Here is a 23,265-nt window from a genome sequence, read left to right as displayed (position 1 = left end):
ACAAGGACAACGAAAAAAAAAAAAAAAACGGACGACAGCACTATTTGCAGCGCTGTCGACAATCTTGTGTTTTGTTTCTTCTTGGTTGTGTCGCGCTGTGTTAAACCAAGGTATAAAAGGCTGCTTAATTGCGTACTAAAAAAAACTGCTTAATACCATACCAAAAGCCTGTCTAATAGCGTAGTTAAAGAATGCTTAAAGGCATACAAAAAAGGTTGCCTAGAAGTATACTTAATACACCATTGAATTAGAAGCCGTCCCACATCGAAAATATACTTTAAGTGTCTTAACAGGATGGCGAAGCGCTTAATGCAAATGAAGTGGTCCAAAACTCTTCGGGACCAAGCATTGCAATCACGACGCACAGATAATACACAATAACGCATCAGATTTATTGAAACATGTGTTTGTCTTTAAAAAAAAGGAATGAATTTCAATCTGTTTATCAAGAATTTCACAGCTTGAATTATAACATAGGACACACAATGGGTTACTATAAAACAATATACTTTCGGGGAAAATCGATCGACTTGAAATGTCTTTATGCATTTTATATTGGCGTATCAGGTTCTCTAACTAAAATAGAAAGCGTTTTTTTTATCTTTAAGTAGAGAGGAACCTAAAGATTATAATTTCCTGCAGAGCGCTTGTGAGAGTCCATCGCTTTAATCGGCGGAAATAACTCGGCTAACTCTGCGCTTTGCCACTGAGCAGGGTGAAATGCCACGCCTAATGCTATAGTGCGGACTGCTCTGTAGGTTTAAACATATCAGCTACGTCCTGCGCCATGTTCCCCTTGTCGACGGCATCTATTAACTCTCACAAGTGCATAGCGTCAAAGTAGACGCTCCCGAGATCTCAAAGTTAATCAGCGCAAGGAAAAACAAACTTCGGAAATTTTCCAACATTACATTAATCTATTCCCCTGCGGAATAACAAATTTAGGGACAGAACCGGATAAAAAAAGTCGTGACCGGCAATGGACATTTTACCCCCAGTCCCTTCCCCTCTCTCTGACCATTGTGCAATAAAGATGTTTTCAACAACAGAAGTGATGGACACGCGCACTGCACTTTCCTCGTAATAAACCCGTTTTACACAAATTTTTTTTATTGCGTTAACTGGAAAGGGGGAGTCTGGAAGTACAGCTTTTCAAAAGCCACAAGGACATTGGCTGACACCGCACACGTGCAGTTGTTTTCGCTCCAGTGACGTAGAGAGCTTTCCAGTTGACTGAGCCTGTATTTCATCGTACCAGCATTCTGCGCCCCTTGTTCGTGGTTGGAGGCAGGTACGAGGCAGCACAAACTGAGGAACTCTACGTGCGAGGGGTAAGCACAGTCCTCAACAAAACAAAATGGACCATCAGACCGCATAGCCTGGCGTACCTGTAGTGCCCTCTGCGAGGAGAAGCCGTGCCATCTGGTGTAGCGAGTCGCACATGCCCAAAGCTGGCCCAAGCGCTCAGTGGCCCTTCGTGTTCTGTAGAAAACCCATGATTAATTCTGATCAACGCTTAACATAATATTTCAATATGACCGTGTATTGTTTTTCTTAGTTTGCAGTAGCGTGCGCAGATGTATCTTTCTCCGACGGGGAATCGGTGGCCTAGGGCACTGGCGCACACCACCTCGTAGCATGGGCACGTGGTGTGCGCCCCCCCCCCCCCCCCCCCTTTTTCGATCTGGTTTAACATCATACCGGCGTGCGGTCATGCATCATTACTGCGTGGTGCATGTTAAACCCCGGGCCAGCGGTTGTACTGCACCGGCTAAATTGCTGATCTGGAGCTGAGACACTAGACGCCCATTGGGAGTGACTAACATCCGGCTGTAAAAATACACGGATAACATAATTATCTCTTCTTCCAAATGGTACAGCTGCGGAATAAGTGGCCCCTGCTCACAAGTGAGCTCGTGGTTGATACTATATAAATGCGAGTGTACTGGTACCTGTTCCTTTTTACACACACACATATATATATATATATATATATATATATATATATATATATATATATATATATATATATATATATATATATATATATATATAGCGTCAGCTTCCGGAACACCACTGATTAGATACATTTCGTTTCAATGTCAGCCCTTAACAAAAAAAAATGGCGGCAAGGAACTGGAGACAATGATTGGTTTGCGCTGCGCTTGGCCTTGGTGCGACCAATCACAACGATGGAATCCCGCGCCGACTTCTTCGCCAAGTGTACAGATTAGATCCCCAGTAGAATCAATATGGGTTCGGGCGTATAAAATCCAAACTAAGTTGACTACAATAAAAAGTTTCAGCGCCTTCTTTTTTATCTTATACTGTTCTTTTTTTTGCCCCTGAAAAGCACAACGAGTGCCGTCATTGCAGTCGGCGGAGGGAGCTGGACTTATGAAATCGCCTAAAAACGTTAATCCGGCCTTGACATTTGCAGAGAGCGTCCTGGAGATCGCTAAGACAGTTGCTGTCTACGCCATCTGAGGGAATTTAGACGCACACGTAATTTCATTCTTGTCACCGCCAGCTAAATAATCGCATGGCGTGGCCAATGATGTTAATACAGTTGCTTCATGATTTGATCTACACTATTTTTATCGGATCAAACCGCAACCAAATTGTTTAGGGAACAATCATTAAAGAGTTTAAGGGAACAGTTTTTGCACATCCGATACAGTACGACGGGCCCCCCGGTGTGAACTGCGCATACGCTGCCGCAGAAGACTCGCGCATGCGCAGTTCGTACCGGAAGACCTATCGTACCGTATCGGATGTGAAAAAACGGTTCACTAAAACTTTCAATTCAATGCTAGTCACTCGCTTCGCTGTTGGTAATCATAGATGGAAATTTAAAGGGATGGTACGGTAAAATTTTGTGTTTCAGAGAACAACTAAATTATATTGTCATCCTGTTACGAATATCTTCCGCACAATGTCGAAATTTTGAACCCTGCCCCGCAAAGGCAATTCAAATTCAAACAGAGCCAAACTGCTGGGATTGCACCCGCAATACACAGACCGTTTTCCTTGGCAACAGCGGAGGCTCTGACGTAGCATCGTGCAAACAGAGCCACGACAGCTCTTGACTATTGTCTCAGTGAAACAATGTCGTTGTGAGAAAGACAAGATTTATGGTATTGAAAGAAGCTCAGCTCTGCAACAATACTCCTTGTACGCATCATCAAGCATGTTGAGCAAAGCCGGAAATAAGTCAACGCCCAGGACTCTGACGTTATCATGCTTGTTGTGACGTGATGACACGACCAGCCGCGCATACTTGCGATATGTGGCGTGCAGTAGCGTTTCGAAGTTCATAATGAATTCAGGAAACATTGAGGGGCCTTTTAACGAAGAAAAGATCAGATGTTATTAAATTCCAGCCTACTCCACGTGACGAGCGCAAACGCTTAGTGGTTTCTGGATTTCACAGGCTATTCCTTTAAAGTGTTCGTGGTTTGATATTAGGAGCATCAAGGTCGGTGTAAAACGCGAGATGGCATTACTTGCCTTGAAAACAAACCGTGTTTTGGGCAAAGGTTTTGTCAGAAATCACGCTGAGAGTGCTCTTTTAGTCTCTCGCCATGGCTCCCACATGTGACTAGAAGGATGAAAATACTAGAACAGAAATAAAAATGAAAAGTTATCAAGCATAAAAATATTTTACGTCATATGCTTATCGTAGAGTTCAAGCACCCCCGAAATTGTTTTATTGTTGTTGCAAGTATTTTAACAACAGTTGGTGGTGGCGTAACGTGCGACATGTGCGTAGCTTACACATTTGAGTACTGTGTTTATGTGCGCATGCGACAGGTGTGCCCGCATGCCATTTAGGACGGGCCCGAATGTTGCAGAATTATCTAGTTAGAATAATGTGTTTCACACTGACGTAAAGGGGGCTTCGAACCAGAGTGAAGTACGTTGTGTCGAGTTCTCTGGTAATTGTCGCTAAAATTTTTTTTTCTAAACAAAAGAAAATACCTCTTCTTAAATAGCACAGTTTTATTTTTTATACATTTTATTCGCATAAATTAATATAACTTAAAAAGCCAAAAATGGCCATTTCGGTCTTGGTGGTGACTGCATTTCAGCTAAGTAAAACTATGAATAGAGCTCTTGTAAATTCACTGCACTGCGCCTTACTGAACCACGTTATACCTTTTACCGAGTTTTACTATATGAAAAGAGTGTGTATTAATGTGTCCTTTTTTACACCGTTAGAAAAAACTGACCGAAAATGGCCGCCAGGATTGTGAACAGAGTGATACACTCAACTCTCGCGAACTTCGATGTTGGAAATAGCTACGCTTCCCAACTTATAGAAGAGCGATTGAAGAAATTATCGTCCAAGATAATTATTGTGAGTATGGTTTTATTCACGTTCACTGCGGTGTAATTAGGAAGCGTATAATATTGCAGATAAGAGGATCAAATATCCTGCGCTGTTATGGTGATGCGAAGCCACAGAATTTAATGCGTTTTATTACGTTTCTTATTATTGTGCGGTGGGTGGACTTTCAAGATGTACCTACGACGTTGCATTGCGACAAATGCCACCGAGCCAAGACGAACCGTTTCGGGCTTTTAACTGCGTGACATTAATTAAAACACATGCCTGTTCTTCAGTACCTCATGCCGCGCCGGTCTACAAGCCTTACTCCTCGCCCATTGATTGGTTACTGAAATCCTGGAGTCATTCAGCACCATTAATTGAGTGGTACTAATAAAGTAATCAAAAGTAGCCTGATACCTGATAAAAATGAAAATTGAAGTTACAATAAAAACACATAAACCAGGCTTAGGAGACCTGGAGAAATAAAAATCACTGATTACCGTATTTACTCGAGTAATAGCTATATGTGAAAAGAGTCAAAGTACAGGCTAGCTGGTGGAAGTCAACCATTTCGTCGTTTACCCTGAGACTGGGTTTTTTTTTTTTTTTTTTGAAGAGCAGAAGAAACAGAAAAAACAGACAGGTCTCAACAGTGCCACGTACGCTTGGCTGATTAGAAAGGCCGGCGACGACGAAAACGTTGGTTCGAAAGAACCGGTAAAAGAAAATGGTAAAAAGCCTGCTTCAGGTAGGATTAACGAGAAAAGAGTCAAAGTACAGGCTAGCTGGTGGAAGTCAACCATTTCGTCGTTTACCCTGAGACTGGGGTTGTTTTTTTTTTTTGAAGAGCAGAAGAAACAGAAAAAACAGACAGGTCTCTTGAGACCTGTCTGTTTTTTCTGTTTCTTCTGCTCTTCAAAAAAAAAAAACCCAGTCTCAGGGTAAACGACGAAATGGTTAGCTATATGTGTTCTGTGGGAAAGTAGGCGGAAGAATCTTGTTCATAAATAGTGCGGCTATTACTCGAGTAAATATGGTAATACGTGGCCACTGAGAAAAAATAAATTGCGCTCTTCAGCTCATTAGAAAATACACCGCGCACCGGCCAGCGCTCAGTTTATTCCCAAATATAGCGGACATTTAGCTCGGCCACTCTGAAACTGTGAGCACATTTTCTGGCTTTTAATAAGCACCTTGTTTCGTAGTTTCTCTGGGCACGTGAGCCTGCGTCGATTCCTGGTATTCAAAATTTTTCACAAATACATTTTAATAAATATTTTGCAGTGACTGCCCAGGAAATCGAGTGAATTATCCTAATAGATATTGATATATGGTTTAAAAGTTACCAAGTGGAACAAGTTACTTTACACCACCATGTTCTTGTAGCACCCAGTTTGCATAAATATGTTTCTATTAGTGCCGTTTTTTTTTTTTTTTTTTGTAAAATTGTTGCACAAATGGGAAGAGACAGATTTAGTAAAAAGAGTTTTACTTCGGCACCAAGAAACCGGCCAAAAGCCCTTTTTATTTGTCGAAACAGTTTACCTTGTTTTTCTTCTAGGTTGACACCCATCAAAGCTTGACCGCCCATCAGCTGTTGGAAAAGATACGCAAATACGCTGTAGGTTATCAAGAACACGGTGTAAGACCGGGCTCCAGGGTGTGTGCGTATATTGGCAATGCAGTTGATACAGTAGCGGCAGCCTTCGGGGTTGTGTTTGCGGGTGGTACGCTTGTCATGGCAACGACAACGTACGTTGCAAGTGAGTGCTCGGAACGCCTTTGTTTGATTTGATGATTATAAATATATCACTTTTAATAAAATAAAGATAACTTATTATAATGCCGTTCTCATAGGGGAATTGGTGTATACGATTGAAGACAGCCAGTGCACTTTCCTGCTAACTGACGAAGAATCCGCATCAAATGCTGCCATGGTGGCAATACCATCAAGCATTAAGGTGGGAGATTTTTATCTATTTATCGAATTGTCCGTTGGCAACGCTGTGAAGGCTTTTATGGCGCTTGCATTAGTGCTCTGTTACATGCGCTGACCTCTGACTGGTTAGGACTAACCAAAGTTCGCAACGTCGCTACGGGAGGTTGACTGTAGCCGCATTGGCTGCGGAAACTTGCTAGGAAACACTTTCTGCAAGCGCCGACAGATAACAGAAGCGATGTGGATGCGCTAAAGACCCTATATTCTGGGAAAGGTGACGCCATTCTTTGAACAAGCCGCTGCGCACACTATTGGCCAGTCGTCACGTGACATCCTGCTTTTGGTTTAGGACTTCCGGTCGCACTTACTTTCCCAAGCTGTTGCTACGCCGCAGTTAACGGGCGGCCGCGTCTGTTGAAAAGTCGGCCGGAGTGCCTTTTAGTGTTCCCTCTGCAACGAAAAATGATCCTCAGAGGGCGATCTTGCTTCACCGAATCGGCCGAAAAGATTTCAACCCGGCGTGCGGAGGTGCGGAGTACGCTGGCTCGTCAAATGTGGCGTACGTGCTCGCGTACTATGCATTGTTTCGCCCCAAGTTCATAAGCTTGCAATGCTGTCGCGGCTGCGGACGCGACCATGTGGAAGTATCTATGCCCCGATTCAACATAAATGCGAGCGAAGCCAGTGCGACAAGTACGAGTATGCTTTCTGTCCACATATTAAAAGTAAGTAGCGAATCATTTGAAATCGAGGAGAAGATAACTGCAATTGGGCGGTTCGTTATGATGAATAAAAACGATTTGCGATTCCTATGAAGCCGAAGGGGCGAACAGGTACACATGAGACACTGACCGATAACGCAACTTGGTAGGAATGATAGGGACGATTATCCAAAGCACTTTTGGGATCCACGGTTGGACGAACACATCTAGAGCAGCTTCAGGGTCGGATGCGAATGCGGGCTTTAAATGAGGTTATTTCCATACTTATATAGCAAGAACAGTTCACACTACCGGCATCGCGCCACTGCAGCTGACGAAGACGTCGAGACGCTTGGGAACATCCAGAGGGCGCCTCTGTCACAAACCGGAAGTTTGAGGTGAGGTAAGCAGGGTTTCTTTTTGGAGGAGGAGGGAAGAGAATGCGCCACTTTTCCCAAATACAGTGGCTGTAGGATGCAGCATGCAGAGCCACATTCGCGACTCCAATTCACTATATTTGGCGCAACTTGTCTATCAAAATGAAGATTAAAGTGAAGGTTGGAGATGCCTGCTGGTATTGGTTGCGTGCGCGAACTACAGGGAGCGCTTCTCTGGCTATCATCATTATCGTTTGTGACGTCATGAATAGGACAGACTGGGACAGGCTGAGCGGATCTTGGATATCTCGTCTCTTCAGCTAGCTTCATGCGCTGTTTGGTAAACGCGCGGCAAAACCTTTTTCACACTTTGTGTTTATTTGATGAAGTGAAATTTTCAGCTGGACATTTGACCAAAGCTTGAAATCTTGGCACGCGTAGTCGTGCTAACAAATACTTTCAGCGCTGTGGTGTGAAAACGCTGAGATTGTGGTGTGTGTACATCTACCATAGCATAAAGTGTGTATTTGTTTTTCTTACTATTCGATTTGGGCAGAATAGACATAAAAAAGAAATTTCTAATGAAGTTTAAAATAGGAAACTGAAATTCGAGAACCTCCCGCGTGTGTGGTAAAGACTTCAGTGAAAGCGACTCCATGTATCCTGTTAGATCTAATGTTTTTTGTGAGTGCTGGTTTCTGACTACTTTCAAGCTGATTCCTTTTTGAATTTCGAAAAGCAGTAAACAAATATTTTCTCAAAATAACTTGCAGGAAGAAGTGGTGGCTGGCCTCCGGTGTTTTCAATTAAATCCCTGTTTATTCAGCCGGTATGCTATTTTCTATGAAAGAGGCGTAAATTTTGCTAACTGTGCTCCAGGTAGGAGTGGACTGCAACTGCTGCACGGGACCAACACCCACTAAATTGATGCATGCCAACAGCCTTTTCAACCTCCTCTTAACATCATCATACCAGAATGGTGTCACCTCACAAATTGCACTTTGTCCCAAAGCCGAGCATCCTCCGACGAATTGGATGAACACGAAGTCTTTCTGCTCACGACGCAGCGCTCCTGACACTTTCTCTGCACATTACCTCAGTGCTGCGATAACGTATAAATGCTAGTGGCCGACCTTTGATCATTCTTAGTGGGTTTTTTATTCGACACGGTACTAATTACAGTCATAAAATAATTTAAAAAGAAAACTTTAGTACGCCTCTTGTATTTTTCGTAAAAAAAAAGAGAAAGAATATTTCAACCGCTTTTGTTTATCCCATGAACGAGTGACTACCGCTGTTTGAAAAGCTTTACATCTCTATTGCAATCGGCCAAATGTGCCTATAATTTTGTTTTACCCTGCAACAAGCACAACGACTAATATATAACTTTTCTTCTTTGATTCGCAGGCATTGTTTTGCGTGGGAAGCGCGCCCGGGTTCATCAATGTTCTCCAGTTTCAAGAACTTTCAGATGCTTCATTCACGCCCCACGTACCTACTGACAACGAAGAAGAGGTTGTGGCCATCCTGTATACGTCAGGATCAACGGGTCTTCCGAAGGGCGTGGAAATTTCGCACAAAGCGTACTGCGCCGCGTTTCACACGTGCAGGTGTGGGCGCTGGTCAAAGTGCTGAAAAAAAAAACATTTTTTTCACCGTTTTACAGTACCGGCAGCCGTTTTGTTCGTTTCCCGCATTTATGTACCGAAGCAGGCACATTCAGAATATAGTAGGTTTTTAAGTATAGAAAGAAAGACGCAGGGGTATATTGTATATTTTGCTTAAAGCAGCCTTAGGTTAAAAACAACTATTTCGTTCTGATCGACTACCAACTTAGTTTATTCACATGCATAGTGGCATATTGAAACAAGTCACTTGTCTGATATAAAAAAGTGAATTATGGCAAAGAAATTTCACCCTGCCTAAAACATTTCATAATGCTGTGAAGCCGTGGGGGAAGCCGTATCTTTTAGTATTATCTTACGAAATCAATTACATTGCACAGAGGCACTCAAGTATTGTTAATCACATCACATCTAAAGATCAGCAGTCTAAAAAAGGGGGGTATCACCGTACATCCTTTTGTCCCAAATAATACACCCCAAAATTTTAGTTGGACGTACAGCGCCCTATAGCCGAACAGACGGCCCCGAATTTTACGACGGGCTTGATGACGGTACGATATATATATTTTTTAACTAGCTAAAGTACGTAACGACCGCATAAAGAAAACACTGAACTTTCGCAGTGGGGCCAAGAAAACCCTGATTATTTGTTTTTGTAGTCAGTAACACGTACATTAGTTATTTTAATAAGTTGTACCACACGGCTATCAAGCCCCTCGTAAAATATGGGGCCGTCTGTTCGACTGTAGGGCGATGTACGTCGAATCGAAGTTTTGGGGTGCATTATATGGGGCAAGGGGTGTCAGAATACACCCTTTTTTCTTAATGTGAAAGCATGTAATACAAACATGGGTGCTATATTTATATTTGCTGTTTGTTCGTCTGTTTGTTTATTTGATTTTTTCAGGTTTTATAAGCATATTTATTCTAAAGAAAACTTTGTATTGTAAAGAAGGTGAAGAACACCACGTGGCATTGGTGTACACGACCGTAAAGCCAGGTTCTACGTGCTGGCCCTTCGTGCATAATTTGTTTGTGTGCTCTATCATCTTGTTTTGTCCTGTTCTGTCTTGTCCTCTCTGCTGCCGAACGGATGAATATATATTACTTTATATTGCAATAAAACTTTACATTAACATTATATTACATTCTTCAAATGTCTAAAACGAACTTCCGGGTGCAAAAGATACCTTTCCTTAATTTTTGAGGTAACTGTATTTATCAGTTTGTAGTTCATATACACCGCTTTTTCTGAATTTCAGGTCTGCTGGATTTTGCACTGAAGAGGATGTCTTCCTTTGCTGGAATCCTTTTACCCACGCGGCCGGTTTTGCGGTAGCCATGTTTTGCATGTTTTCAGGAGCAAAAATATTCATAACCAATCCTTTGATTCCGTACAAAGCTTTCCTGGAGGCTGTCAAGACCCATGAGGTGAGAAATTTCGTGTGATATAAACAATAGAGGTAATTCCTAAGAATAAATTATCTATGTCAAGCCGCTTAAGTTTACCATGAAGGAGCAGACAGTGTGCCAATTCGATCGTAAATTTTAACACAAACCCACTTTGCAATAAAATAAATGTTATTTTTTATTATTGTCTGAAGGCACTAAGCTAGTTACGCTGTTCATTTTCTTTGTACGAAGTATATACGAAAAAACAGTCCATAATGGCAGTATCATCCGTGTTTTCTCGTTTTCGTGATTTTTTTTTAGGTAAGAGCTGTGTTGGTTTTGACATTGAATCTCTGTCGAAACACGCGAACGAATTTATAAGAGCATATTTAAGGCAGAACAAATCTCCCGGTTCACGTGAGCTTTATTATTTATTCATGCTGTATTTACGTTCGGACAGCACTACACTGTATAAAACGAATCTCCAAGAAATTGCACATCAAAGCCAAAATGAACGAGACTACGTAAGAAGTAAAAATAAAAAAATATAAAACAAATTTGCGAAAAAGTAATTAAAACCGGGAGATAGAGACCCTTATGCAAAAGAGAAATGGGTATGAAAAAAATCTAAAAAAAGCTCTTATAAATCACTATAAAAAATCACTACAGGTATGACAGCTTAAGTTGAAAGCATGTAGACTTAATAAAACGCTTGCAAGCGCCGCACCAAAAACGAACACGATTATAAAAGTGACCGACCTTGGCAATGACACGACATTCAGACACAGACGCACGAGAGGAAGGAATAAAGATGCCCAAAAACCATAAATAATAGAATAAGAACGTACTGGGTAGTAAATGTAAATGGGATGTCAAGATCTAAAGGACATTCCCCAACAAGATTATTGAATTTTAAGAACTAACATGAAAACTTGATAGTAATTGAAGAGTGACCACCTGATATCCGAATTGTTTTCTGTAGTTAGTTTGGATCGTTGGTGCCTTTTCTATGCGTCCGTTGAATTGTGTAATGCGTTACGCTAGTTTGTCCAGTTGAGCTGAGCCCTGATTTGTATATTATCTGAAACGACTTAAACTAAAACAACTGATCTCAGGCACTCTTTTTGACTTAGTTCAGTACGGCTTTTTTTAGAGATAGCCGAAGCCTGCTCTTAATGCTGCGTTGAGATAATGGTAGCTATGATGATGATAATGTCAACTTAAATTTAATACCAGTCATGTTTAAGCTTTTATATCCTAAAAATTGTTAAAAACATCAAAATCGAAAAACGCCGAATATTTAAAGTCAATATCGACTCACCCGCAAATTTGAAAACATTGGTACCCCCGCCAAACTCGCGGAATACCCAGCTTAATGCAGAAATAAGTATTGTCCACCACAATTTTGTATTCTGAAACACTAACGCGTTCTACTGAATGGACTCACCAGAGGTGTTCTGCGAAAAAGAAAAAAAAAACAAAGTGATGGCACTTTTATATATCCAAAAACTGCAACTATTTTTTTAACAGGAGCTTGAATGGTCGAACGTAAAATTAAACGTTGTCCTTTTATTTCTCTATCTCTCTTTCTCCCCCACATATCTTTTTGTTAACGTTTACTTTGTGTTTAGGTTCAATGTGAAGATACTTAATATTAGTAATAATACAAATTTTTATTTTTCAGCGAATTTGTTTACTTTAACGAAAATAATCTCATACGCTCCCACCAACTTTATTAAGGTTATTTAAATTTAAAAAAGGAAAACTTTACACTATACCAATCTTCAAATATATTTTTTCTATTTATCGCTTGTCGATCGTTTCCCATTTTTCATAGACACTCAACTTTTATGAATAGCAACGAAGGTTCAAGAAAGACATTTATATCACCATTTTTTAGAAACGCATCAAGTTACGAAATCACTCCATCCTAGATGATATGATTTAATAACATACATGTTGCTTTATTATAAGGAATCGATTTCAAATTAAACAAATTTAATTGACCTGAAATTTAAACAAAATCAATTTTTTTTTGGTCGTGAGTTTGCATCTACTACAACGCTAAAAAGTAGTAGTAACTCTTGGTTTGTTCCTTATTAACTCGTTTGCACATCTTAGACTTTGAAAAAAAAAAAAACGTTAACATGGACAAAAGAAACTGAATAAACAATCCGACAGTTAAAGGGGCACTGAAATCGATTCTGAGATCGTCCTTTTTGGTGACAACTCAATCTAGACGCTCTAAGCATCCCGACAAACCGGAAATTGCAATCGTGCCTAGCTTATAATCTTGTTAAAAGCGTGTTCAAAGATTGCGAAACGCAATTTTTGGGAAGAATTTTCTTCCGAGTAAAGTGGTCGACGAAGGGCGCTTGTCGGCGAGTTGCAAGTGATAGCTTCGCCCGCGGAGGAAAGGAGGAGTCTCATCCGAATGCACACCTATCAAACTCTCTTTGATACAAGTTATAATAAAATAATTCGGAATCTACGCGTATTGTAGGGCTTTCATTGGTCCATAAAATGTAGTCCGCGAGAGAAAATAGTCCACATCTTTTTCGATTGCCTCAGATGAATAAGCGGTTTTGTAATAAGACACTTGATATATGTGGGAACTAACACATGTTAAGCATTTTCAGATCAAGAACGGCCTTTTTAAAAATGACTTCAGTGCCCCTTTATGGATTAGGTGGTCAGATTTGATTATCCGGGTTACCACCTGTTGAAACTGTTGAAATGGTTACTTCAATTGTTTTCGTTCCGAATTTTGATATGTGAGTAATTTTTGTCCATCCAACTTACAACCCATGAAATATACTCTGATCCACCAGTTAAGCCACTGCAGAAGAACGTAGTTACATTTCAGTTTAGAATTATTCAGATAAAATATTTACTGCCAGGACTTCCTGAAAATACCCCAGACAGCACACGACGTCGGGCCAACATTGGCATTTAATTGGTAAATAATGGTCCAATATTGGGCCAATGTGGCCGTCGCAGAACCAATATTGGTGGTACACTGGAATATACTGGCCAACGTTGGTCTGACTTGACCAACGGCTCACCAACGTTGGTAATCGATTGGCTTAGGCTGGCCAACATTGGCCTACCTCAGCCAATGGCTTACCAACGTTGGCAATCGATTGGTTTAGACTGGTTAACATTGGCCAACCTCAGCCAACGGCTTAGCAACATTGGCAATTGGTTGGCTTAGGTTGGCCGACATTGGCCTGTCTTAGCCAATTGGTTACGAACATGGGTAATCCATTGGCTTAGGCTGGCCAACATTGGTCTATGTTAGCCAATGAGTTGCCATCATTGGTAATCGATTGGCTAAGACAGGCCAATATTGGCCAGCTTAAGCCAATCAATTACCGACATTGGTAATCGATTGACTTAGGCTGGGCAACATTGGCCTGTCTTAGCCAGTGGCTTACCAATGTTATATATAATTGGCTTAGTTCTTTTAATGTGCTGATCGCGCACGCTGAGAACAATCTCTAGCTATGCCTCCGGGGGGAACGATTCTTCTGTTTTCACAAGCAGAGCAAGTTAGCAACTGAATTAGAACGCTGTATGCATTGCGAGCTGTAGCAAGTTTAAACGTCCACGCAGAAAAAAAACGTGTTCGGTGACAGGTTAAAAATAAACGCTGGGGAGGAGGTCGACTCCTCCTGATCTTTCGATCTACAAATATGGAAAGAGATGGGAGGAGCTTCTACCACCTGTCACCGACTATAACTAACACGCGTCTTCCCAAAACTGATAGTTATGCTTAGTAAATTCCACACGAAATACAAAATGAACGCTTCCTTCGATTTGTGTATATGTTTATACGGCAAAAAGCATAGTGCCTCTTCTCTTATGCCCATTTAGCGACGCAGCCGGGAAACCTTTACAATGAGGGGGGGGGGGGGGGGGGGAGGCAGGGTTCAACCCCGAAATTTCCACCCGCCTCCCCAACCTAGGACACGGGTGTATTGTCAGCTGTATGTGATCTTGAAAATCTCAAGGCAACCCGCTTTGCTGAGCCGCAAAACGCGGCCTATAATTCAGACTGAACCGGACAAAATTAAAAAATAAATAAAAGGCGCACTAATAATTTTAGCAAAAAAATAAAACCTTAAACAAATATCCAGCGACTGATTAAGCAATTACATGTCTTCACGAATAAAAAATTGCGTTGAATTAACATCTCGAACACCCTATTTTTGAGGTAGGAGGTGACATAAAGCAGATGCGCATTTCAATCTACAAAGAAAGGTTATCACGCAACATATAACAGAAGAAGCTGAGCATTATGCCTGCTTGCCCAAAAATGACTTCAAAGTGCGTACAATATACGGCAACTGCAGTACTGACTACGGTAGTGACAACGCCCTCAGAAATATAAGCTGTAATAGAGCCAACGGGTTACCAAAGTTGGCAATCGATTGGTTTAAGCTGGCCACCAATTGCCTGTCTTAAGGCTCGTTCTCACTGCCCCGTATTCTTACGTTACGTTACGAAAAGTCACCGGGAAATCTGTGTTTCGTATTAAGCGTGCCTACCGAATCAAGGGGATAGCCTGGCACGCGACATTCGAGACACGAATGCTTCGGTGACTTAGACGTAACGTAAGAAATCGGTGCTGGGTCAAAAATTTAACCGAGCTCAACTTTTTACGTTACGTTACGACGAACCTTGTGTCCTTGGTTGCCATGGCAACTCACCGTCCTAGCCCGTCGTCACCGAAACATTCGTGCCTCGAATGTCGCGTGCCAGGCTATCTGCTTGAATAGGTAACCGCGCTTAATACGAAGCACAGATTTCCCGGTGACTATTCGCAACGTAACGTAAGAAAACGGGGCAGTGTGAACGAGCCTTTAGCCAGTGGCCTACCAACGTTGGTAATTGATTGGCTTAGTCTGGTGTGATGGGCAATCCCGCGACCAGCCGAAGAGGACGAGAAAGAAGAAGACGAGGTGGGGGCATGCGAGGAGCTCGAGAGGGGATTCGGGCGGTTGACAAAGGACGGTGCAGACGCGACCAGGCCGGACCTCCGTCGGCGTGACCAGACGTCAAGAGGCCCGACCCACAACCCACTTCTCACGCAGTCCGGGCGCCAACCTTCCGGAGGTAGACAAGACTGCATGCGTGGCGCAGTTGAACACCCGCTGCCACTCCGTGCTACAGACGTTCTGGGCCTGACTCAAGCCTTCGGCCAACGCCCAACTGCCTCGTCGCTACGTCCTTCGGCCCAGACCTTGGCGGACACCTGGTCATAGGCTGCCACCGGCGTACGGGGCCTGATTCAAGCCTTCGGCCATCGGTCAACTGCCTCGTCACTACGTCCGGACCTCGGCCCTGACGTCGTAGACCCCTCATCATCGGCTACCACGGGTGCTACGCCGCAAGCGCTGAAAAGTCGTGAGCGAGGGACTTTTTAGGGGACACTCAAACCTTAACATTTGTTGAAGTACTGCTTGGGAGTGTGCTTTACTAAGACCAATGTGGGTTTGAAAGCGTTGATCTTTGACCTTTGGATCTTTTCGTAGATGCCATCAGTGCGAAGCTAACAATTGAAGAATCTGCAGCTTAAGAATGGTGCTGAAGTGGCTGCCAGGGTCTTGCAAAAGGGGAGGCTGCAGGAAGAGGCGTTCGGAAGCCGTAATGGCTCCCCAGCCCCAGGACTCGCCCCAGGACCTTCCCCAGGACCAGGCACAGGCTCCCCGCTGAGCTTCCTCCCTAGCCCCTTTCAATAAAATTCCGAAAAAAGTATTAATTGATCTTGAATTAGTCATTTGCTCGCCAGATAAAATAGTGCACAGACAAAGCATAGGATGACCTTGCCATTTGTGCCCAGAATGTTTTTCTTGCAGTGGGCTGCTAATAAGAAACAGGCCAGGGGTTCTTAAAACCCAATGTCGGAATAACCAGGATTTAAACACATTGCCATCATTTCATAGCCAGCATTAAAGACATGGCATTAACACTGGGACATGCCAATGAATCAGCTTGACTGCCGATAACGGCCTATTCAATGATTGAACTTGTATACCAATGATGGCATAGCCATTGAATTAGTGTGAAAGCCAAAATTGGCATAGCCAATGACATAGTGTGGATGCCAACGATGGCTGAAATATTGGTTTAACGATGGCCTAAAAAAGGTGCCAATGATGGCTGGATCATTGGTTGAACGATGGCCCAACGTTGGCGCCAATGACGGCTGGAAGGTTGGTTGAACGATGGCCCAACGTTGGTGCCAATGATGGCTGGAACATTGGTTGAACGATGGCCCAACGTTGGTGCCAATGGCTGGGCCAACATTGGAAGAAGTTGCGCTCGGCCAGAATACCAATGTTGGACCAACCTCCGGAGCCAGCGTTTGCCATTGTTGGCCCAATGTAGGTCCAACATTGGTGTGCTGCCTGGGACCATAATACTTTTGGGACCAGAAAGTTGTATTCCTTCTACACGCAGTATCTGAAAGACACTTGAAATAAGGCGTTAATGTTTTTTTTTTATTTCGCAGGTGTCTGTTTTTATTGGCATTGCGGGCCAGATGCAATGTATTGTCAATGAAGTCCGAAGAAACAACGATAGTGTGCCTCGTGTAAAAAAAATCTTCATGGGTGGTTCAGTGATTCCGACTTCGCTTGCACGGGAGGTTTGTGAAATCTTCGACGTCGAATCACTTCTCAATGGCTACGGCATGACTGAAACGTTTGGCGTAGTGTGCATCTCACCTGTCGGACAAATTACCTTCGACAACAGCGGAGCTCCTAAAATCAAGGTATGCCTGAAACTTATCGGATGGTACACGTTTATTTTTTTTTTTGTTAGGTTTAAATCTGCCGTAGCAGTGTACTTACCGTTTATTAATTATTGACGACAATCAGCAAGCAAATGATTTACAAGCAGCAACGAGTTATGTTATGGATAAGAGGTGCGATAAAAAGTTTCGAGACTCATTTTATAGCTTGTGAAAAGAAAGTAATGCGCGCGCAGCACTCAAAGGCAGGGATCTTTGTGTCTCATTGTGCCAAAGGGTCTCATTTTATGAACATTTGGAGCTGCGCCACACGAGCATTTTGCCACAATGCGCCAGGACGAAATGCGATTTCACCATATACTTTAAACCAGAGCGAAAGAGAACATCAATTCTGCGTGAAACTCTTGCTGATTCATATCAAATGTTTCGGTTTTAGCTTTGACGAGTTTGATGCAAAATTGATCTTTGCTCTCGCTCTGGTTTGCAGCCTATAGTGATATCGCCATTGCGCCCGTGCACGTGGTCACAAGAACTGGTATTGCGCAACTCCAAACGGTCAGATTACGACACCCTTCATCATGAGATACAAAGGTCCATGCTTTGGAGTGTTGCTCGCCCTCTTCTTTTACGCTGCTAAGATCAGTGTTGTAATTCTTTGATCGCACCTTGCGTATGATTACTAATATCTATAGAAATCGACAACCAAATTTAATGTTCTCATGACCTTATACACGTGATAATCAGGGAATACTGAATTGTAATGTGTTTAGGAGCTTCCAGACGTTTGATGTAACATTGTAACATCGGTTGGCCCAATGTCTCTAATTGCGCCTCACAATACATGAGTGTATGTACGAAAAACATTATGATGCTTAAAACTCTTTTGAAGGTAATGTAGAACACTTTAGATTTATTATAGAGCACGATTACGTAAAAATATTCAGAGAGCACTAAACGATTGAACTTTCCAGTAAACTTTAGGAGAAGAAAAAGATGGTCTTAATGATAGAATTGAAGTATTAAAATTTAACATGGCATCACCTGAACATGATCACAGAGGGGTGCGTAGAGGGTGGTTACCGCATTTGCACTGGAGAGTGATCGAATGTGTCGTGGTTGCTTGTAACCGCCCAGACGAGATATCACAGAGAGTTTCCGAATGCTCGACCTGGATCAAGTGGTTTTTATGCCGCATTTTGCAATACGATCAGCGAGGAGATGACAAAACCGTTGATAGTCTGCGAGCGTCTCTGTTTTTCCGCCTGCTCTCCTCCTTGCCACGCGACATGGCAGCGCATGCGCACTTGCGATCGATCGGCGCGGGGGGAGTCCGCCATTAAATTGCAAACATTCATGTGGTTTCATATGGACTCTTTCTTATATCTAGGCTCTCTGTAGAACAGACTGACATACTGACGCCATCAGTAGGGCTTAACACTTTCGATCTGAGTCGAAGTCTGAGCATTTGGAAGGTCCAATCTACGTTTACTTTAGAATAAATGGTCGCGTAAAACAATATCATAATTATTTTTGAAGTTTGAGGTAAGAGGATAATAGGGAGTTTTCGGGAACCGTTTTTCAACATCCGATACGGTAGCATGGGCCGTCCGGTACGAACTGCGCATGGGAGAGTCTTTTGCCGTAGCGCATGCACAATTCGGGGGAGGGGGGAGGGGGCATTATAGCGTATCGAATCTGCAAAAACGATTCCCTAAAACTCGCTAAAGCCCAAAATTAGAAAATATACTCGCTAATCACAGTTGTTTGAAGGCCGTTGGTAGACTGCGCCGACTAGCTGGTGAAATATCGTCATGCTTCAATCACCCCGGGCAAGGCTTAGGTATTCAGAACACCAGGGGCAGGTTTTCCAAAATCCGATGCTGTAAAGCAGCAGATCGTGGATGTTTTCGTTCACTTCGTTTACGAAGGTTTTTATGATCAGATATGGCCTACTGTTTTTTAAATGCGTAATGAGCGCTCTCCGATCATGCTTTAAGCATTCGGACTTCTTTTTGACGCATTATTTTTCGCATTACATTTATTAGTCCATACATTTTGAAAATTTGTCGACCAGGAGCACAACACCTGGGAAGAGATGCATAAGCACATCCCATCTTCCAGTTAGAACGGTTTAAATTAACTCGCCCCAGGACGAGCCACCTTGAGAAAGTTAGGCTACGCGACACCCCCTTGCAAGAACACAAAGAACGAGTACCTCTCAAACTAAAAGAATTAATTCGAGTAGCCGAGATCCCGAAGAACCTGCATCCGATTCACATTAAGGCTCGACGCATCGCTAGAGAATGAACAATGAGCAGGAAACACGACGATAGCCCAGCTGCAAGATACACTGACGCGTCCCTGTATCCGCATCAGCCAGCCCATGCTGTATGTGTAACCAGTGCAGCAGGGTATCAAACAGTGCTGCCAACCATAGGGATTTTTCTCCAAATCTACAGATTTCCGTCATCGTCTTGGAGCGAAGGGAAATTGGTTCAAATCTAGGGATTGTTTATCAATGGGTTTCAGAGGGCTTTAGAGACACGTTCCTTCCCATTTCCCTCCTCGTGCCGGCCGAGCGCAGCGGGAACAAGGCTCCTTTGTATATTGTCTTGTCGATGTCAGAGATAATCTCGCAGTGCATACAACAGTGATTTCGGGGGGCCACACAAGGCCAAACTAACAAAGTTTAATTATGTAAAAACCTTTTAACCAAACAAATTTAACCTTTAAATCGACGCCCAACTACAGGAATTTATTATTAAGCTACCCCATAACGATAATCTCAATATTAATGCACATTAACACATTTTCTGAATACCTAGGGAAGTCTAGGGAAGTTTTCGATACAAATCTGGCAAGAAACGACTTTGGAGGTTGGCAGCACTGGCATAAACTGACCGCCCTCATCGTCCGCACGACATCTACAGCATCCGCCGAGGAAATTGCCATTGCCCTGGCCGCCATTAAAGGCGACGATACAATCAAAGTGCTCACAGACTCCCAGGCAGCCTGCCGCAATTACCTACGGGGACGCATGTCCTAAACAACCCTTCGCGTCCTCAAGACCATCTCCCGGTTCCCCGAAGTACACCTCGTCTGGGTACTCGGACACGAATTCCTCGAATGTAATGAGGAGGCACATGCCGCTGCCCGCGCGCATACACACCGGGATATTAGCCAAGAGGGAACACCTTCGTTTCCTACCCCCATGCCCGGCCTACTCATTAAGTATGCCGACGTACTATACCACTACCGTCACAGCGGAAGAAAATACCCGGCATCGCACGCAAGACTACCACGAGATGAAGCCAAAACCCTCCAAAGACTGCAGGCCAACACATATCTCGACAGCACCCTTCTTCACTTCATGTACCTCGGTCAATAGCACGCCACCTGTAATTTCTGTTCTTCTCAACCCCGGACCTCATTCCCAACCCGACCCCATCCTACAATCAGTGGATGGCCTGCCTGACCAGCCCGTACCCTGGGATCCAGCAAGACCTGGTGACGTAGGCCCGGACGGCCAGCCGCATCCAGGGTATCCCGGACAAAGGATGTCCACTACCGGGCGGGTTGCCTAACATGTGCACCTGATGCTCGTTAAATAAAGATTCACTGAATGAATGTCGATGACTTCAAGCTCTGCGTAGTCAGACTTTTGTAGCTTTCAAAAATGTTGGCACTGACCTGACTTCGGAAGTTTGACGGGCCATTCTATTGATTTAAGTGGGAGTATAACAAAGCACATCGAAAACATGACCAGTATATCAGAAAATGACATCAATCTCTGGCTGTACTGGGTGATTTCAGATAAGATCGACCAAAGGGTGGCTGGTCGACATTTTTAAATCAACTGATGTTTTTATATGACATTGTCTAGTGTCTGGTATAAACGAATGCACACTTAGTTTTGACGAGAAAAAACATTTGGAGACAAGAAAAATCGTAAGGCAGGGAGAGGTGGACAGTTGCAATAACGCGCACTGATGGAGGGGGCAAGTTTGAAAGTGAATAATTAAAACAATAAAATTAGGAGAATTTTAAACATTTTTACAAACAAACTATGGGTACAACTTGCTTGTAATATAAAGTAATAATATTTATTAAAAATTTATTTAGTTTTCTAAAAATTGCCAAACACGCCTGCTCGAACGACAAATGGCAAACTTTGGAAATCTGTATCTCATGAAATAATTTAATCATTATTACATAACTTGCAGACATTATTTTACTAATATATGGCTATTATTGAAAAAATAAATAAGGTATCTGAGTGACACAATAGTTACAATATATTTAGGCAAACATGGGAAAAAAATCAAACAAAGAAAAATTCCAATGTGAATAAAAAAAAACACCACCTTCGATATTTTTAAAATTTGGGTACCCTGTTATACTCTATTTCGGCATTCATTTCTACTAAAAACATGTTGCATCATTGCACTGTGAAAGAAGAAACAACTCCCCAAAGTAGGGTCCTTTTTCAAAGCCTACACTTAGCAGTGTCCTATACAAAAAGTGACTCTGAGTTCCAGTTTCATGAAACTTGCACAAATCTTTTATAAACATTTATTCAGATGAGGTCATTGATAAAAAGAGCGATCGGTCACACAGTAAAAGGGAGGAGAAACTATATACAGCATTTTACATAAGCGTACAAAGTGGTATCATATTAGAGACTAATGCTTTGAGAAAAGATGATGCAGTGTGAAGTTGTACCTTCCGGTATATTTTACATCTAGAGTAAAATAAATAACTTTACTTCCACACACAAATACAAAGATATAATAGTAAGATATTTAGGTTGGCTGTGTATTTACGATTACAAACAATTTCAGGTGACGGATGTCATAGTGCCTAACTGGAGCAGCTTCGATGCTCTCGGTGTATGAATGAATCGTGGCAAGCCGATATATTTTATCCTGCTCGAGGATAACATTTTGGGATTTTTTTTTATAGTGATCAGATAAAAATTATTAGTAACCACCAACAAAAGCAGTAGGTTAAATACCCCGTGAAGAAAAATGTGATAAATAAGATGTCCCTGCATTCAAAATGAGCAGTCCTTGGGAAATCAAATTCGGCACTTTACGCTAAGGTTTTCCTCGCTGTACCCATTTAATAAAGTTGCTTCCAAGCAGATCCGACTGTCCGTGCTACATATACGTCACAGGTCCCTTCTGTTGATGACTTTCTGAGCCGCCACGCGTGCCAAGACTGAATGCCAGGGAAGGCGCGCACCGTCAGCCACTCTTCTTTTTTTCGTTCACGATACCGAACAACCTCATTTTCGTCCAGATATACAAGATGCACGCCTTTCAGTTTCTTTGATAGAACGCTCACCAATGTCCTGGCCGTCTGAATTGCGCTTACTGAACGTTCTCTCAGGTTGTTCAGCGTGGCCTGGTGCTTCACGAGTCCGCCAACTCCGTCACATGCATTTTTCCCATGTCCAGATGCAGAAAATAACCACTGGGCTTGTGGGCAGTCGTCCTTTGCAAATTGGTGAAGCTGGTAGCGATTCTTGAAATGACTGGCGGCGCCGTCACTTACGTACGTAACGTACGAGTATACCGCAACGTTGTCTTCAACCCACTCCTTCACTTTTTCTAGAGCCAAGCAAGCGTGAGCGGCGTCGTGACACAGGTCCTCACTGATGATGGCAAAGCTGTTTGTAGATTTTCTTGTCGTCACTACACATGTAAATATCGAAACTTTTTTTTCCCAGTGATATGCTTGCACTTCGTCAGGAAGCACGATGGTCCAGTTTTCAGCAAAGTCAAAATGAAAGACAATGCTCCCGCGTTGCATGCACTGTTTTTCATCGTAGATCGCTTTACCTTGCGTTTGCCGGATATGGTTGTGAAGTACCCAACTTCCAACCGTCACTTGGATGACTTTTAGGAAAGTCTCAGGTTCGAAAGTTTTTTTCACAAGGTCGCCGGAGTCCCATGTTGCAAGCACAATCTCTTCATCATCCGGGATATCAAGTTCCTGGAGTGTAAGAAACTGGCCTTTTGAACAGTGATCACAGTCTCCTTGAAGGCACAGTTCTGTTGCTGGGTCGCACAGAAATGCCGAGTTCATTTCACCAGTGTTGAATGTTGAGCCTGTAACGTTTTCTAGAGCGGCAATACA

The 23,265-nt window shown here is 42.8% G+C and overlaps 1 protein-coding gene across 1 annotated transcript in view; it reads left to right on the top strand.

Annotated features, from left to right (window-relative positions):
• The first annotated feature begins 4,237 nt into the window (after positions 1–4,237).
• Positions 4,238–23,265, top strand: part of LOC120842722 (4-coumarate--CoA ligase 1-like) — a 38,002-nt gene continuing 18,974 nt past the window's right edge. Inside the window, exons 1-6 of the mRNA XM_040213889.1 lie at positions 4,238–4,360; positions 5,895–6,096; positions 6,191–6,294; positions 8,758–8,960; positions 10,238–10,406; positions 16,885–17,145. Of these exons, the coding sequence (XP_040069823.1) occupies positions 4,238–4,360; positions 5,895–6,096; positions 6,191–6,294; positions 8,758–8,960; positions 10,238–10,406; positions 16,885–17,145 (1,062 nt within the window). The remainder of the gene's footprint in view (positions 4,361–5,894; positions 6,097–6,190; positions 6,295–8,757; positions 8,961–10,237; positions 10,407–16,884; positions 17,146–23,265) is intronic.

The sequence above is a fragment of the Ixodes scapularis genome, unplaced genomic scaffold (assembly GCF_016920785.2).
Source record: "Ixodes scapularis isolate PalLabHiFi unplaced genomic scaffold, ASM1692078v2 PGA_scaffold5__190_contigs__length_132052651, whole genome shotgun sequence".
Taxonomy (NCBI): Eukaryota; Metazoa; Arthropoda; class Arachnida; order Ixodida; family Ixodidae; genus Ixodes; species Ixodes scapularis.
Note: the sequence above shows the minus strand (reverse complement) of the source record. Positions and strands in the feature narration are given on the sequence as shown.